This window comes from Mobula birostris, chromosome 18 (assembly GCF_030028105.1).
Source record: "Mobula birostris isolate sMobBir1 chromosome 18, sMobBir1.hap1, whole genome shotgun sequence".
In the NCBI taxonomy this organism is placed as follows: Eukaryota; Metazoa; Chordata; class Chondrichthyes; order Myliobatiformes; family Myliobatidae; genus Mobula; species Mobula birostris.
The window spans coordinates 51,444,404-51,463,200 of record NC_092387.1 but is presented as its reverse complement, the minus strand read 5'-3'; the positions used below and the strand labels follow the sequence as shown (position 1 = coordinate 51,463,200).

At 41.3% G+C, this 18,797-nt stretch overlaps 1 protein-coding gene across 1 annotated transcript in view; it reads right to left on the bottom strand.

Moving 5' to 3' along the window:
* LOC140211885 (heparan-alpha-glucosaminide N-acetyltransferase) overlaps positions 1-18,797 on the bottom strand; it is a 349,860-nt gene that overhangs the window by 6,937 nt on the left and 324,126 nt on the right. Inside the window, 1 exon segment of the mRNA XM_072282072.1 lies at positions 6,745-6,814. Within this exon segment, the coding sequence (XP_072138173.1) occupies positions 6,745-6,814 (70 nt within the window).

Below are 18,797 nucleotides of genomic sequence, written 5' to 3'. Positions count from 1 at the left end.
GAAAAACACAGCTTCCTCAGTACTTCACTGGAGTGTGACCTAGTACTGCGAACACAAATCTAAGTACTAGCCATCAAACAACTACTTGCATTTACATACAGAAGTATACATGTAATAAATTCATGTTTTACGTTATATGAAACAGAGAGGCGGACAGAGAGAAAAAAGGGGTATACAGTAGAAAAGTAGTATTTAGGTATTTTAAGAGAAGCATTACCAGCTTCACACTGAGCTACAAAAGGAAACATGAAGGCAAACGGCCAAAAGTGTGCTCAGAGAAATATATTTTATGAATTATTTTGGAGGCAGAAAGGTGATGGGTGGGGGGGGTGCGGGTTGAGAAGTTGAGGAGAGGATTCAGATTGTAGGGCATCAAGAGCTGAAGTAATAAATGCCATTGAAGATGGAACTGAATTGAGGGATGTTTGGAAGAGAGTGCCAGCAGTAATCAACTCCTTTGTTACAATCAATGGTTACTAATAGAATATTCACAGCGATAACAATATTTCCATGGATGGGGGTCAAGGGAAGAGAGAAGCTCTCTTTCGGATGACTGGAAATATGAGATCAGCCCAGCATTTAAGTACACTAACTGTCACCGTCCGCTTCTCCAATCATATCCTGACCACTAATGAAAACTGACATTGAAAGGAAATATATTGTTGCCCCCTGCTGCATCTCAAGTTTGTCAAGAGGCAGATAATCAATGAATAATACAACACACTGTGGTTTCCAACAGATGATAATGTATGCAAAATAATTTTCATCAAGGATGAAACTGAATAAACAACAAAGATCAGGAGTGATTATTTTAATGAGTTGAAGTGCTCAGATCATTGGCAGAGAGCCACCTTTATTTCCAAGTTGCTTATGTTCTGATCAATCAGTGTCATTATTTTCTCATTTTAATCTTTCAAAGAGAAGCACAGTGACGCTCCCATTGGAAAAACTCTATTTCTGCTTCCTTGGTATTTGTTGACATTACTGTGCTATTCCCTTCCCCAATCCTCTCCCCTTCCCCCACCCTTAATCCTCTCCTGCTGCACTTTCTCCATCCTCTCCCTGCCCCATTCCCCTTCCACTCTCCTGTCCAATTCCACAAACACAGGAAATTAGGCAGGGGAGAAAAAGAGGAACAGGGCAGGGGGAGTCTCCCCTACCTAATTCCCTGTCCTCTACCTTTGGCCCTTCCACATCCTTTCCCGGCCCCATTTCCCATCCTCTTACTGTCCCATTCCCTTTCCTCTTCCCCCATCCAATACTGTCCCTGCCCTGTTCCTCTTTCTCTCTTCTGCCTTATTCTTCATCCTACCCCCGCTCCTTCCCCATCCTTTACCTGCTCCATTCCCCTTCCCTTCCTCCTGACCAATTCCCCAAAACATTCCATCTGCTCCATCCCTTTTCCTCTCCCCGCATTCCACTTCCTCTTCCCCTCCCACTTTCTACATCCTCTTCCGCTGCTCCTTTCTCCTTCCCCAGTCCAGCCCATTTCCCGTCTTCTTTCCCTGCCCTATTCCCAATCGTTTCCTCCTGTCCTCTTCGCCACCTCCATTCCCCATCAGTCATGCCTCTTTTCCCCTCTTTCCTCTTCCCTGATCCCTCAGTCTTCTCCCCCTGCTCTGTCCTCTCTCAGTCTTCTCCCCTGCTTTATTTCCCATTGATCCTCACCCCCAACACAATGTACAATGGATCCACACTTGCCTTTTGTGCATTGTAAATTCACCCACTAAAATAAGCCGGATTTGAGTAGTGCATTATGCCGCAGCACTGCTTTGAGATCAAGTCACGACAACAGACCCCTATCGCAAAGGATGTTTTAATTTTAGCTGAAAATGCCAATCATATAAAAAAAAGACATGGAAAACAAATAGATTTGCATATTAGGTACACCTGCACAGTAATGCAAATATCTAATCAGCCAATCATGTGGCAGCAACTCAATGCATAAAAGCATGCAGACAGAGTTAAGAGATTCAGTTATTGTTAGGACAAAACATCAGAACAGGAAAGAAGTGTGATCCAAGTGACTTTGACTGTGGAATGATTGTTGATGCCAAACGGGGCGGTTTGAGTATCTCAGAAACTGCCGATTTCCTGGGATTTTCCTGCACAACTGTCCCTCGAGTTTATAGAGAATGGTGTGAAAACAACAATTATAACAATTATAAAACAACGTATAAAATTCTAAAGGGATTGGACAGGCTAGATGTAGGAAGATTGTTCCCGATGTTGGGGAAGTCCAGAACGAGGGGTCACAGTTTGAGGATAAAGGAGAAGCCTTTTAGGACCGAGATGAGGAAAAACTTCTTCACACAGAGAGTGGTGAATCTGTGGAATTCTCTGCCACAGGAAACAGTTGAGGCCAGTTCATTGGCTATATTTAAGAGGGAGTTAGATATGGCCCTTGTAGCTAAAGGGATCAGGGGTATGGAGGGAAGGCTGGTACAGGGTTCTGAGTTGGATGATCAGCCATGATCATACTGAATGGTGGTGCAGGCTCGAGGGACCTAATGGCCTACTCCTGCACCTATTTTCTATGTTTCTTTGTTTCTATCCAGTGACTGACAGGTCTGTGGGTGAAAACACCTCATTAAAGAGAGAGGTCAAAGGGGAATGGCCAGACTGGTTCAAACTGACACGAAGGAGACAGTAACTCCAATAACCATACAACAGTTGTATGTGAGAGGGCGTCTCTGAACACACAGCGCATCAGGTCTTAAAGTGGATGCGCTACAGCAGCAGAAGACCACAGTTATACACTCGGTGACCACTTTAATCAACTACAGGAAGTCTTTTCACTTGGACAGGGTTGCAACTTCTTGGATTCTCCCCTCTGAGAACGGGCCAATAACTGGTGTTGATGCAAATGCTGAACTCTTTGCTATGCAGTCTGCCTGGGCACTTATTTAATGTTTGAGTTGCTTGCACTTTATTTAAGGATTTACTTTATACTTACAGATTGTTGATTTGCCTGGGTCAGATATTAGGAGTATCTTCACAAATAATTATTTTTAATAAATTGAGCAAATTTGGTGATACCTGCACTCTGATGAGCTAATCATATAGTAACACTTCTGACTCCTTAAAAAGCATAATACAATAGCTTAGGGAATTCTTTACTGGAATTGATTGTTTTTGTGGTTTAGGTAGTATTTTCTGTCTTCACAACTGATCTAAGCTGATAGAGTTAGAGAGTCATAGAAAAATACAACACAGAAACACCTTTTCAGCCCTTCTATTCCATGCCAAACCATTTGAATTGCCTACTCCCAGCTACCTGCTCTTGAACCATAGCCCTCCATACCCGAATACACAAAATACTCTGCAGATGCTGGGGTCAAAGCAACACTCACAACACGCTGGAGGAACTCAGCAGGCCGGGCAGCATCCGTGGAAACGATCAGTCGACGTTTCAGGTCGGAACCTTTCGTCAGGACTGAAGAGGGAAGGGGCAAAGGCCCTATAAGAAGGTGGGTGGAGGGTGGGAAGGAGAAGGCTGGTAGGTTCCAGGTGAAAAACCAGTAAGGGGAAAGATAAAGGGGTGGAGGAGGTGAAGCAGGGAGGGGATAGGCAGGAAAGGTGAAGAAGGAATAGGGGAAAACACAATGGGTAGTAGAAGGAGGCGGAAACATGAGGGAGGTGATAAGCAGCTGGTGGTGGGAGCAGGGTGAAATAGGGATAGGGGAAGGGAGGGGGAGGGAATTACCGGAAGTTGGAATTCTATGATCATACCAAGGGGCTGGAGACTACCTAGACGGTATATGAGGTGTTGCTCCTCCAACCTGAGCTTAGCCTCATCATGGCCGTAGAGCAGGCCATGTATGGACATACCCGAATGGGAATGGGAAGCAGAGTTGAGGTGGGTGGCTACCGGGAGATCCTGTCTGTTGTGGTGGACAGAGCGGAGGTGCTCGATGAAGCGGTCCCCCAATCTGCGTCAGGTTTCACCGAAGTAGAGGAGGCCGCACCGGGAGCACCGGATGCAATAGATGACCCCAACAGACTCACAAGTGAAGTGTCCATACCCCTACTATTCATGTACCAATCCAAACTTCTCTTAAATGTTAAAATTGATCTTGCATGCACCACTTGCACTGGCAGCTCATTCCACGTCTTCGATGTCGTTTAGTTTTATTCACTCCAGAATCACAGCAAACCAAACTGCAGCATTTTACGTGCAGCACACATCAAAAGTTATTAGTGATCTGAAGAAATTCTGTCTATTTCAGTATCATACCCAATCTGCTCAACTCTCCTCCCACTGACCACTATAAGCACAGCACCAGTAGCACCTTAATTATATAGAAAAATATATTTGCTTTGATCACAACCTCATTAATACACAGCAGGTAAAAAGTCAAGGTTCTTGAGCAGAACCCTCATTTGCAAATGATAGGAAAAGAAAGTTTTAAAAATATTGTTTGTTCAAACAATTCTTACTGTTCAAGCAGATTTAGATTCAGAGAAAATTGCATATGCTTATATTTTGAGTTGTGAACTATTAGTTGCTTAAACTAATTTGGTTAATTTTATATGTCAATTTCTTTTACCTTTCATACATTGAGAGTTTGAATTGATTTGCTTCACAAGCTTGAGTGAAAATTAGCAAGCTTATTTGTCAAGTACATGGAACAGCACAGAATGCAAAATTTGTACAGACAAATTATCTGTTTGGTAATAACTGCAGTTGCGACCTGCTAATTTAATAATCATCTAAGTTCTATTTTCAATAATGATTTGTTAATCTGTAACATTGAAACAAAGTTGGAAATGAATGCTCCATAGTAATTACACTACAATGTGAAAAATGTGCATAGCTTTGGCATTCTGTATTTACAGAAAAATATACTTTCAGGATCATTACTATAAATTAAGAAATAATACAATTTTGAATATGGAGAACTCATTCACTGAGAGTGGGATTAAAATAGTCAAGTTTTTCAGATCAAATAATAATATTGGGAGAATGGGTGCAGCATTCGAGTAAATAGGAATTGATTTATTATGGTCACATATACCGAGATACTGTATGTGGAAAACGTTGTTTTGAATGCCATCCATACAGATACTTGCAAATATACTGTATGCACAGTACATTAAGGCAATACAAAGGGAAGAGCAGTAATAGAATGTAGGACATAGTGGTACTTTCAGTTACAGTACAGGTAAACAAAGTGGAAGGACCTCATCAAGTGAAGAAACAGTCCTTTTACAATGAATTCCAAGTTTATCTACAGTTAAGTACCTCCAGTACATTAATTTCAGAGGCAAATTACAACTCACTGATGCTCCCAGATCATGTGGTTAGCATTACTTGCCTTGGACGAAATTCTAAGCAAACGTAGGCAACAGATGTACTCCCCCACTGAGTCAGCAAGCTAACCTGCTTCCCATTTCCTGCAATCTATCCATGAGTCCCGAACTAATTGGTCCATGTTTCATGATCTCAGATGCACCATGCTTTCCATCCTCACTGCTCTGGGATTGTGGGCAGGGGCCACAAACCATCCCAATCCAACAGCCAGATCCTCAAAAGAATCCATTCAATTTGACAGTATTCAATCCGTATTTTAGAACACAGTTCCCCCCCACCCATCACTCCTTTCCTGTCACTGTAGTGTCTAAATGCCAGACGTCCAGGGCCGTTTTAGCCCCAAGGTCATAAAGCTGGAAAACTTTACTTAAGGATAGCTTCCTTTTGTGACTGAATGTTACAAGCACATAATATTCTGATAATGGAAATATTGGTCACTGAATCACGATCCTCAAATACACCAGCTGCAAATTGTAGTTCACCATTGGAGCCCCAGGAAAAGATTTGGTTTTGGGGCTGAGGAAAAACAAGATAATTACATTACAATAGAATAAAAAGTGCTGGAAATATTCAATAGGCTAGTCAGCAGTTGTGGCAAAAAACATCAACTTTCCAAGTCAATGCTTTGCCATCAAAACTGGAAACAATAGAAATTAAACATGTTTTAAGCTGTGGATGGTGTAGGAAGAACATCTCAATGATTGCTACACTCACAACACAACAGGTCGGGCAGCATCCGTGGAAAAGATCAGTCGACGTTTCAGGCCGGAACTCTTCCAGCGTGTTGTGAGTGTTGCTTCGACCCCAGCATCTGCAGATTATTTTGTGTCAATGATTGCTGTAGTCCCGAGGGAAGCTCATCACCACCTTCACAAAAGGTAAGTAAGTGCTGGCCCAGCATATAAACCCAACACTCTTTGAGTGAACATAAAACAAATGGAATCTTTGTGATATGGATGACACTGTTTCCCCTTTATCCATTCTATTTGTTACATCCTCAAAGGGCGACAACAGTAAAGATCATATAATGCAGACTGGCATTCACATAAATTTATGAGAGATTAATTATCGCCCTTCAGATACTGAATTAAAGCAATACTTCACCTTCCTGGAAATACAATATCAAATATCCCCCAGCCAGCAACATACAGACTAACAGACCATTCATATCATTGTTAATGAGATCACACTCCACATAAGAATGGTTACTGCATTGGCCCAAGTTGCAACAATCACCACGTTGTAGCCTATTTGGCATAATTTTAGATATTTCCAATGTGTGATAGGAATTACTGTAACCACAACTTTCTTTTGTTCTCAGCAGAATGCAAAACTATGTAAGCTTCATGTTAAATGCATCTAATTAAAGGATTCATATTTGATTATTTTTAGTGGAGTCTCTTCTCCCAGAATGTTTAAGCAGCACTTACCAAAGATTTTTATTGACAGGGATGAAACCTTCCTCCTTACTGCATTTTGTTACGACCGCTGATATTATCCCTACAAGCACAGGAAGTAAACATTTGTTGAATCCCTAAGTACATGGAATAAGAAATAAAAGAATAGAAGTCTGCAGCAATATTTACAGTAAGCATTTGGATTAATCCTGTAGATAGTCATTGAAAAATGAAAAACAAAGCCATGAAGGGAATATCCTTTATAAAAAGTAAATCTTCAAACTGAAATATCAAAAATTCAAGTTCATAGTAAATTTATCATCCAGTACATATATATCACCACTTACTACCCTGAAATATGTTTTCTTGTGGGTATTCACAGTAGATGCAAAGAAATACAATAGGATCAATGAAAAGCTACACACAAAGACAGACAGCAAATGTGCAAACCATTCAAATACAAAAGTCATAATAAGAAGAGGAAATAAATAAATAATATTGAGAACATGAACTGAGCATCCTTGAAAGTGACTCTCTAGGTTGTGGAATCAGTTCAGTGTTGAGGTCAGTGAAGTTAGCTATGCTGGTTCAGGAGTCTGATGATTGAAGAGTAATAACTGTTCTTGAACCTGTGGTATGAGACCTAAAGCTCCTGCACCTCCTTCCTGAATGCCAAAGGGCAAAGAGGTCACAAGTTAAACAAATAAATGTACATTCAAAGACAAGTCTACTGCATCCCACTTACTGCCCGTACGTAAAGTATACAAGCATGGTCATAGTCTAGCATTCTAGAAAACTCAGACTTGGACAATGCAGGAATAAGCTCTGGAATCCAATATCTTTTCTTAAAAAGATGAAATACTCACATTTAAATAGCTCTTTCACAAACTGTAGAACAAAAGAAGTACATTTGAGATGTGGTCCTAATCGCTAGATGGGAAATGAGGAAGTCAATTTATGCATAGCGTGTGCTCCCATGAACTGCATTCTAGATAATAGTGCAGAATTCATTTTTGGCTTCATGCAGGCAGTGCGGTTTCACTATGATGAGGTGGAATTCTGGCTATTTAATTAGAACTAAATATTGGAAGCGGGGAGTATGGTGTATTCTCTACTGTGCTGTAGTCCTAGTCTGGTCCTATCGGCTTGCACCCGGACCGTGGCCCTCCATACCTCTCCCATCTATGTACCCATCCAAATTTCTCCTAAATGTAGAAAATTGAACCCGCATCCACCACTCCCACTGGCGGCTCATTCCACACTCTCATCACCCTCGGAGCGACGAAATCCATCCTCAGTTTCCCTTCTGGGTTGTTTTGGACATTGTTAACATCTCCCAGAGTCCTTTTGCATGGATGAGTCAGGAAGGCCAGAATGTTTAATTCTGTTGTCAGATTTTGATGTTTAATTTGTATTTGGAGTTTAGTCAGGTTTGGAAAAGATGAGCAAATCCACTGAGACACTGGTTTGCTTAGCATAGACACCAATTTAAAACAAACCTTTCAGTTCAAGGTCAGATATTAACAAATTGTGCAACAGTACCGTTGGGGTAGAGATGCACTTCTGCAACATGAATGACAGTATTTCATTGTATATTTACAGATAGATAAAGCTTTGGCAACAACTGTAAGAGGTAGAAATCCCTTGCTGAAAACTGATCCTTATTGATATTGATCTTTAAGTAACTACTCTAACTATTAGCAAATTATATTCCACTAGTCACATCCTTCTGGGCAATGTAGAAACTATTTAAATGAAATGAGCAATCTTTGTGGTAAATTACTGTGCGTATATACAAGAATAAAATATTGTACTTTTTGAATGACATTTAAACCATAGTTCCTCAGCCCAAAAAACAAACATGCCATTCAGTCCAAACAGCCCACAGTGATAACAATAAAGACAAGAGATCCTGCAGATGCTGGAAATCCAGAGTAATACACAAAAATGCTGGAGGAACTCAGTAAGTTAGGCAGTATCTATGGAGAGAAATAAAGAGTACACCCTTCCCTTCCAGTCCTGATGAAGGGCCTCGAACTAAAACATCCAATGTTTACTCCTTTCCATAGATGCTGCCTGACCTGCTGAGTTCCTCCAGCATTTTGTGTGTGCTATGAGTAGTGACAATGCTTACGTCAGCCTCTTCCCTGCCCATCAGGATATAAATTGGTTCTCTTTCCACCCGCCGCCCCCCCCCCAGAGTCAACAAAAAACTTCAGATGACACCACACTAGAGATCAACTCAGATATAGAAATAAAGTCTGATCACACCTTACCAATCTGAGTCCATCACTGGTAATCAAAACCCAACCACTGGGAATTTGTACCAGGCACCATCTGTTTTGCCACCTGACCTAATCCAGTTCTCACTCTCTGGAACTCCTGTCCTGGGTGTGCAGAATACACCACTTGGCCCTGCATTAAAGAGCCTCCACAAACCTTTTATTTATAAAGAACTGTATTTAATCATAAGGACTAACCATTAGCATTCTGACTTATAAGTAGTTACTTGATCTATCATGTTGAAGAATATTGGTCCTTTTCACACCAACCTGACACAAACCCAACACATATAGTCCTGTCATCCCGTCAATTGCAGTCAGCCAAACATCACGTTGGAGGTCACTGCATAAAATGCAGATGGCCTGAGTTTAAGCTCCTCACCTTGGGACAACCAATGACGGCATGGTGACTATGTCAGTAAACTAGTAACCCAGAGTGTCAGACCAATTAGTCCACAGGCATGAGATAATAATTCTCACAATAACAGCTGTGGAAGTTAAATTCAGTTAATTTAATGAATCTGGATTAAATCACCTGATTGGTGAAAAATCCCCAGATAAAGAAAATCTATTGCCTTTATTTAGTCTGGCCTTTCTGTGTATCCAAACTACTAACATGTACTGACACTTATCTGCCCTCTCAACAGCACCAGAAAGCCATTCAGTTTAATAAATGCTGACCCAATCACTGTTGCCCATGTGCCATAAACAAAGGGGTAAAAATCGACTGTAGCTTTGCTGTCAGCATCATGTTTCAAACCAGAAATTACTGGCCAGGCTGGTATTTAGTGTTCACCCCAAGCCGGCCCCTGATTGGTCAATTCAGAAGGCAACTAAGCCTTGATTTCAATAGTGGCTCCGAAAGATATGCTGGTTTGTAGGTAAATTGGCCATTGTTAATTGTTCTTAATTGTAGAACCTGGGAGGGAGGGGAGAGTTGATGGGAATGGAAGAAGAATAGATTATAGGGATTGCATTTCGAGTCAGTTAAGACTGGATGTACCACATGGTTTCCTTTGATGGTATATTGTATTGCAAAATGGGTCCAGAATCATGCCAATAAAGATGACAGATTTCCTTTCCTAAGAAACTAGCTGGATTTTAACAAAAATTCTGCAGATGCTGGAAATCCAGAGTAACCCACACAAAATTGTTTTAACAACAATTGATAGTTTTAGGATCACCATAACTAATGGCAGATCTTTAATTTCAGACTCATTTAATTATTTAACCACTGTTTCCAACACATCCAAAGATCCCATTGCCCTATTCGGAAAATGTGTATGTCAAAACTCGACCTACAGGAAAAATTCACAAGAGTGGGTCATTTGTTAATCTACTCATTGCCTGTCTCAGTGGATCATGCTGTGGAAAGTGATTGCTGCTGTCTTTTGCTTCAGACGAATTCATTGTCTGTAACATTGAAGAGATGTAATAAAACTGAGTTAGCACCGAGTCAAGCTGATGCTGAAATAATGTAACTGACAGTAAAATTGGAACAGTTTTCAAAAACAACTATTGACCCGGAAATCACACCAGTACATAACAATTAACCTATGAGTGATGTCAATGGCCTTGCATAATTGATTACGAATGATCATACAATTCTTACGTTCTTCAAGAAAAATTCACATCAGTTGGTTGAAGTGCCTTCTGTCTTATTTTCAATTATGTTGCCTACTCCAGTCATTCTGGCATTGCCTTATAAGAGAAATAGGCTTGATTCTTTCCTCACGCTGTTGGTTGACATTAGTGACAAGGATCACAGCTGGCAACATGAGCCAATAATGAGACACCAGGCCATATTTCACGAGGTTGAGGATCTGAAAGCGGGCATTGACAGATTAGCAAGAGCCATTCTGTAATTAAATCTTCAGTCGAACAATTATTTATTTCAATTATTTCCTGACAGACCCTACAATTTCAATTCAGAAAATAAGACTAGGTTTAATAACGCATTTTATCAAAATTTTAAAAACACTCTGCATAAGAAGGTACAGTGACCCTCAGGGAATTGTTTCTACCGTTGCGCAAGTGTGAAGATCTCATGAACAACAGCAAGATGAAAAGCCAGATTTCAAATGAAGAACACTAACAGGATATCAGGAGTACCCAGCCACACATAGTGTCATGAGATCTTTCAAATCCATAACTGCTGGAAAAGTTTGCATATCCAAGGGGTAGAACTTCAATCAATGCAGCAGAAGCTGTGTAAATGTGTTCAGATTACGGCCAATAGTTTGGATAATGCCTGCAAATGTGTATTAAACAGTCACCTAGGGGTGAGGCAACAAACTCTTTGCTTCTGGGCCTGCTGCTTACAAATTCAATGGGACCTATGCCTCTTGCCGAGTTAGACTTAAGGAAAGACCTCTACTCTCAGAATTCTATCAATGAATGAAGAAGTTTGGATATCTGGAGCTGGGAGCATGTGGGGGAAGAGAAATAAACGTCAATTATGGGCTATTGGTTACTTAGGCAGGAGTTTCATTAAGATTAAGGTGAAAGAATCGCACCATCCAGGCCATGCTCTCTTCTCACTGCTACCATCAGGGAAGAGGTACAGGAACCTTAAATCCCACGATCACCAGGTTCAGGAACAGTTACTACCCCTCAACCATCAGGCTCCTAAAATAGAGTGCATAACTTCACTCAGCCTGACACTAAATCGATTTCACTTTCAAGAACTCTACAACTCATGATCATAATAATATATCTTATTTATAAGAACATAAGAAATAGGAGCAGGAGTAGGCCATCAGGCTCATCGAGCCTCACCCGCCATTCAATAAGATCATGGCTGATCTGTCCGTAAACTCAGCTCCATCTACCTGCCTGTTCCCCATAACCCTTAATTCCCCTACTATGTAAAAATCTATCTAACTGTATCTTAAATATATTTAGTGAAGAAGCCTCAACTGCTTCCCTGGGCAGAGAATTCCACAGATTCACCACTCTCTGGGAAAAACAGTTTCTCCTCATCTCCGTCCTAAATCTTCTCCCCTGAATCTTGAGGCAATGTCCCCTAGTTCTAGTCTCACCTACCAATGGAAATAACTTTTCAACTTCTATCTTATTTATCCCTTTCAAAATTTTGTATGTTTCTATAAGATCCCCTCTCATTCTTCCGAACTCCAGAGAGTATAGTCCCAGGTGACTCAATCTCTCCTCATAGGTTAACCCCTTCATCTCTGGAATCAGCCTGGTGAACCTCCTCTGAACGGCCTCCAAAGCTAGTATATCCTTCCTCAAGTATGGAGACCAGAACTGCACACGGTACTCCAGGTGCAACCTCACCAGTACCCTGTATAGTTGCAGCATGACCTCTCTGCTCTTGAATTCAATCCCTCTAGCAATAAAGGCCAACATACTGTTTGCCTTCTTAATAACCTGTTGTACCTGCAAGCCAACTTTTTGCGATTCATGACCAAGCACTCTCAAGTCCCTCTGCACAACAGCATGCTGCAATCTTTCACCATTTAAATAATAATCTCCCCCTTCTATTATTCCTTCCAAAGTGGATGATCTCGCGTTCACCAATGTTGTATTTCATCTGTCAGACCTTGGCCCACTCATTTAACCTATCTATATCCCTCTGCAGACGCTCCACATCCTCTTTTCCACTCAGTTTAGTGTCATCAGCAAATTTTGCTACTCTAAACTCAGTCCCCTCTTCCAAATCATCAATGTAAATGGTAAACAGCTGCGGGCCCAGCACCAACCCCTGCGACACTCCACTCACCACCGACTGCCAACCGGAGAAACACCCATTTTTACAAGCTCTCTGTCTTCAATTGGTTAACCAATCCACTATCCATGCCAATACACTTTCTCCAACTCATGCATCTGTATCTTATTTATAAGTCTCTTGTGCGGCACCTTATCGAAGGCCTGCTGGAAATCCGAGTATATGACATTCACCTGTTCCCCTCTATCCACTGCACTCATTATGTCCTCAAAGAACTCCAGTAAGTTTGTCAAACAGGACCTTCCCTTTCTGAATCCATGCTGTGTCTGTCTAATGGAACTACTCCTTACTAAATGTTTTACTATTTCTTCCTTAATGACAGTTTCAAGCATTTTCCCGACTACAGATGTTAAGCTAACTGGCTTATAGTTGCCCGTCTTTTGCCTACATCCTCTTTTAAAAAGTGGAGTGACATTTGCTGTCTTCCAATCTGCCAAGACCTGCCCAGAGTCCAGAGAGTTTTGGTAAATGATTACCAACGCATCTACTATAACCTCCGCCAATTCCCTCAGCACCCTGGGATGCATCCCAACAGGACCAGGGGACTTACCTACCTTCAGGCTCTCTAGTTTGCTCATCACTATCTCTTTAGTGACAGTCCTTACCTCCCATTTCATTCATAACATCATTCTTTGGCATATTAGAGGTGTCCTCCACCGTGAAGACCAACGCAAAATAGTCGTTCAATGCCTCAGCCATTTCCTTATCACCCAATATCAATTTCCCCTTCTCGTCTTCCAAGGGACCTACGATGACTTTAGCCACCCTCTTTGGCTTTATATATTTATGAAAACTTTTGCTACCTGTTTTATGTATTATTATATTGTTTTTATTTTGTATTTGCATAATCTGTCATCTTTTGCACATTGGTCATTTCTCCATCTTTGCTTGTGTGTAGTTTTTTCATTGATTCTATTGTGGGTTTCTTTCTCTCTACTGTGAATTTCCATATGAAAATGAATCTCAGGATAGTATATGGTGACTTATATGTCAAGTGGTTAAGGCGTTCGTCTCGTGATTTGAAGGTTGCTAGTTCGAGCCTTGGCCTAGGCAGCGTGTGTGTGCTTGAGCAAGGCACTTAACCACACATTGCTCTGCGATGACACCAATGCCAAGCTGTGTGGGTCCTAATGCCCTACCCTTGGACAACATCGGTGGCGTAGGGATGGGAGATTTGCAGCATGGGCAACTGCTGGTCTTCCATACAACTTTGCCCAGGCCTGCACCCTGGAAACCTTCCAAGGCAGAAATCCATGGTCTCATGAGACTAATGGAATCCTATAATAATAAGAAGAAGAAGAAGAAGAAGAAGTACTTTGATAATAAATTTACTTTGAGCTTTGTACTTTGAACTTTGGGGAAGATGCGATCAGTTATTGGATCCCCAGGGTAAGGTGGTAGGGTGTTGAGGGGGTGGGGGACACAAGGAAGGGGAAGCCAGAGTTTAAGGTTAAATTAAGACGTAGGACCCAGAGGCAGAACATTCAGTCCAAGTCCATGACAGTATTTATGCTCCAGTCAAGACTCTTCCTGTTTATCATCTTCCAAGACTATCAGCAAGCTCCTTTGTTGTACAGCCTCCCCTTAAATGTATCAACACCTCAGTCACATTTGTGGGAATATGTTCCACAACAGGTCTACAGCAGACACAATCCCACTTTGACTTCTATAGATGTGTGGTGGAGAAGTATACTGACTGGCTGCATCACAACCTGGAATGGAAACAACAATGCCTTTGAACAGAAAACGGGGCAAGTGAAGTTGAGTGAAGTTTTCCCCTTTGGTTCAAGAGCCTGATGTTGAGGGGTATACTGATGTTATTCATCTTTCACACCACTTATTTTCGTAACTTGTAGTAATTTTATGCCTTGCACTGTACTGCTGTCACAAAACAACAAATTTCACAACATGTGTCAGGGATAATAAACCTGAATGCTTTTCAACACTCATTAGAAATGAAGTTTTTTTCTGAAACCCTAAACGTCTTTCTTGTTAATTACCTTACAATGATGGCCTCTAGTGTTCTTCACCCCAAGTGCGAACATTTTCTCTGAATCCATATTATAAAGACACCTCCTAATTGCATTAACTCACCCATAGCTTTCTTCGCAAGGGAAGAAATTCTGTTGATCTATCCAGTCTGGTATCACTCTTAAACTTTCCCCAGAACATCATCTTTGCTTCCCTCTCCACAGTCACTGCCTGACCGGCTGAAGATTAGCAGGATTTTCTAATTTTAGTTTGCAGAAATACATTTGTCTTTTTTGCCTTATCTATCTGAGATGCAATGCATTTCCTGAATCCAATAGTCATTCTGGCTCCTGTTTGAAATCTGTAGAACTGCCAAGGCTCTGAAGAATCGAGACAGAGGTTTGCACCGTTCATAAGCATACTAATAACTGGGCTCTTCAGACAGTTTGTAAAGCAGTAGAATACAAACTGAAAACATTAGCAACCGCTTTATGTGAAATAGCTTGGAACATTTCAATAACTTCTCTGGACAAAGTGCACTTTGAAAGGATTAGTGTTCCAGGAAAATGGACTTGGTCAGTTTGAAGTGTTAAGTATACTGCCTCATGGCTAAATTCTGAGACTATAGCTTTCACTTGGACAAGGGGGATTTCAATCAGAAGCTGATTTGTACGATACTTCAGTCTGAGAGGATCAGGATGTTGACATTAGGCACCTGAAATGATGAGGGCCAAAGTCCAATGCAGTACAGATAATCACTGTAAAATATAAGGGAGGAGGGATAACTTCACTTTCTGAGAGTAAAATTTAGTGTCAGTTTCTATCCAGTCCTTGGGTTGAAAAACTGGATGCTATGAGGAAAAACTTCGGATGCTGCAAGTCTGAAATAAGAACTAAAACTGTTGGAAATACTCATTAGGCCAGATAGTATCTGAGAGTTCTGATGAAGAGTCTTTGGCCCAAAATGGACATCTGCTTCTCATTCCATAGATGCTGCTTGACCTGCTGAGTATTCCCTTTATTTCTTGTTTTTATTTCAAAGTAAATGTATTATCAAACTACATACATCACCACATTTTGTGAACATAATAGATCTACAGAAAAATAACCATAACAGAATCAATGAAAGACCACCCAACTAGGACATTCAACCAGAGTGCAGAAGACAACAACTGTGCAAATACAAAAAGAAAAAATAATAATAACAACAATAAAAAAAGCTATAAATGTCGAGAACATGAGATGAAGAGTCCTTGAAAATTTGTCCATTGATTGTGGGACCATTTCAATGATGGGGCAACTGAAGTTGAGTGAAGTTATCCCCTTTGGTTGAGGAGTCTGATGGTTGAGGGGTAGTAACTGTTCCTGAACCTGGTGGTGTGAATGCTGAGGCTCCAATGCCTTCTTCCTGATGGCAGCAGCGAGAGAGATTATGTCCTGAAGAGGGGTCTCTGATGAGGGAACTGCTTTCCTGTGACAGAATGTCATGTAGGGGAGGGGAGTGCTCAGTGGTGGGGAAGGCCTTACCAAAAATGTTGTTGAATTTTCTGTTCAAAGGCGTTGGTATTTCCATACTGCACTGCAGCCAGGCTATATACTCTCCACTACATATCTATAGACGTTTCTCAAAGTTTTAGGTGCCGCGCCGAATCTCCACAAACTCCTTAGGAAGTAGAGGCGCTGCCATGCTTTCTTCATAATTGCTCTTACGGTATGGGCTCAAGTGAGTAGAGCTGGGGGCTAAGCACACAGCCTTGTGGCGTACCAGTGCTGATGGAGATCGTGGAGGAGACCTTGTTGCCAATCCAAACTGACTGGAGTCTGCAAGTGAGGAAATCCAGCATCCAATTGCACAAGGAGTGATTTGAGCTTTACACTTATGACTGCGTAACTAAGCACATCTCCAAAGCCATATTCAAGTTTGCTGATGACACCACTGTTGTTGACCAAATCAAAGGTGGTGAGGAGTCAGCATACGGGAGGGAGAATGAAAATCTGCCTCTGTAGTGTCATAACAATAGCCTCTCACTCAATGTCAGCAAGACCAAGGAGTTGATATAGTCTTCAGGAGAAGAAACCAAAGATTCATGAGCTTAGTCCTCATCAGATGATCAGAGGTGGAGAGGGTTAACAACTTTAAATTCGTATGTGTTATTATTCTGGAGGACCTGTCCTGAATCCAGCACATAAGTGCAATTACAAAGAAAGCATAGCAGTGTCTCTACTTCCTTAGGCGTTTGTGGAGATTCACCATGATATCTAAAACGTTGACAAACTTCTATAGATGTGTAGTGGAGAATATATTGACTGGCTGCTTCACAGCCTGGTATGGATACACCAATGTCCTTGAACAGAAAATCCTACAGAAAGTAGTGGAAACAGCCCAGTCCATCGCAGGTAAAGCCCTCCCATCCATTGAGCATATCTACATGAAACGCTGTGACAGGAAAGCAGCAACCATTTTCAGGGACCCTCACCACCCACTACATGCTCTCTTCTTGCTGTTGCCATCAGGACTCACACCAGTAGGTTCAGGAACAGTTACTACCCCTCAACTATCAGGCTCTTGAGCCCAAGGGAATAACTTCATGCAACTTCATTTTCCTCATTATTGAAATATTCCCACAAACAACGGTGTCACTTTCAAGGACTCTACATCTCATGCTCTCGACAATTATTTGAAAGATGGTGGCGCGATGCAGCGCGCGCGGCCGTTCCGAATGAATATCGATATGTGTAACTAGGGGTGCCGTGCACAATCCGGATTTGATGTGGACAGCCGTGAGAAGTGCAGAGGAACATCTGGAGTAATTTCTGAAATGCCTGCTTCGCTGCCACTGCTACTGTGCAATCGAGAATCTCCGGAGACGAAGGCCCCAAATCCTCGGCTTTGCATATCGCCTGTTGCTGGGGCCAGGGTTGAAGCGCTCGGCAGAGATGGTGCTCGGTGTCAAATAGGTGGTCGGAGGCTTGGAGTTTTTTTGGACGGACTCAGAGTTGGACTGTGGTTGGGTGCTTCCGGGATGCTGCATCGGCAAGGTGGCAGCGCTGGAGGTTTACCATCTGCGTGAGATGATGGGACTTTTGAGAGATTCTGAGACTTTTACTGTGCCATGGTCTGTTCTTATCAAATTACCGTATTGCTTTGCACTGTTGTAACTATATGTTATAATTATGTGGTTTTTGTTAGTTTTTAAGTTGGTTTGTCATGTGTTTTCGTGATATCATTCTGGAAAAACATTTTTATCATTTCTTAATGCATGCACTACTAAATGACAATAAAAGGGGACTGCATGTCCTCATAATCATAATAATAATAATATTGCATTTTTTTATTACTACCATTTCTTCTTTTGCATTTGTATAGTTTGCCGTCTTCTATACTCTGGTTAAATTCCCAAGTTGGGTGGTCTTTCATTGATTCTGTTATGGTTATTATTCTATAGATTTGCTAAGTATGCCCACAAGAAAATGAATCTCAGGGTTGTATATGGTAACATATATCTACTTTGATAATAAAATTTACTTTGAACTCGAAGGCTAATGAAAAGTTATTTTGAAAAATTGGCAAATAAAACAACTGTTATCTTAATAACATAGTTCTCTGCCATTAATAATGGCTTATAAAACATAAATGAAACAACCAGAACTCAGTGAATCCACCAATCAAGGATTCATCTATCTTTTGTATATAAATCCTAGAACTCGGACACAGCCTCCATTACAAGTTAACAGCTCTGCACTCTATATGGCTTGCAACCAGGGGGAAGCAATTTAACTATCATAGGCAATCTGGGACACTGGGCATGATCGGGAGAAAAATATTTGGTGTGGTATCCATTATGGAGAGAGAAACAAGGCTATAGCATTTGGAAAAATTGGACTTGGGGTGTACAGCAGGTGTAGGGTGAGAACAGGCCTCTGGACAATTCAAAAAAGGGTATGCCATTGGATTATACATAAATTGGGGTGGGATAGAATATCTTAGTTGTACATCAAATGAGGGGTTGTGGAATAGCCCATATATCAAAGGAAGGGACCTTAGGATATTCCATGATTATTTGAGATGGTCATGGGGTCAGAGA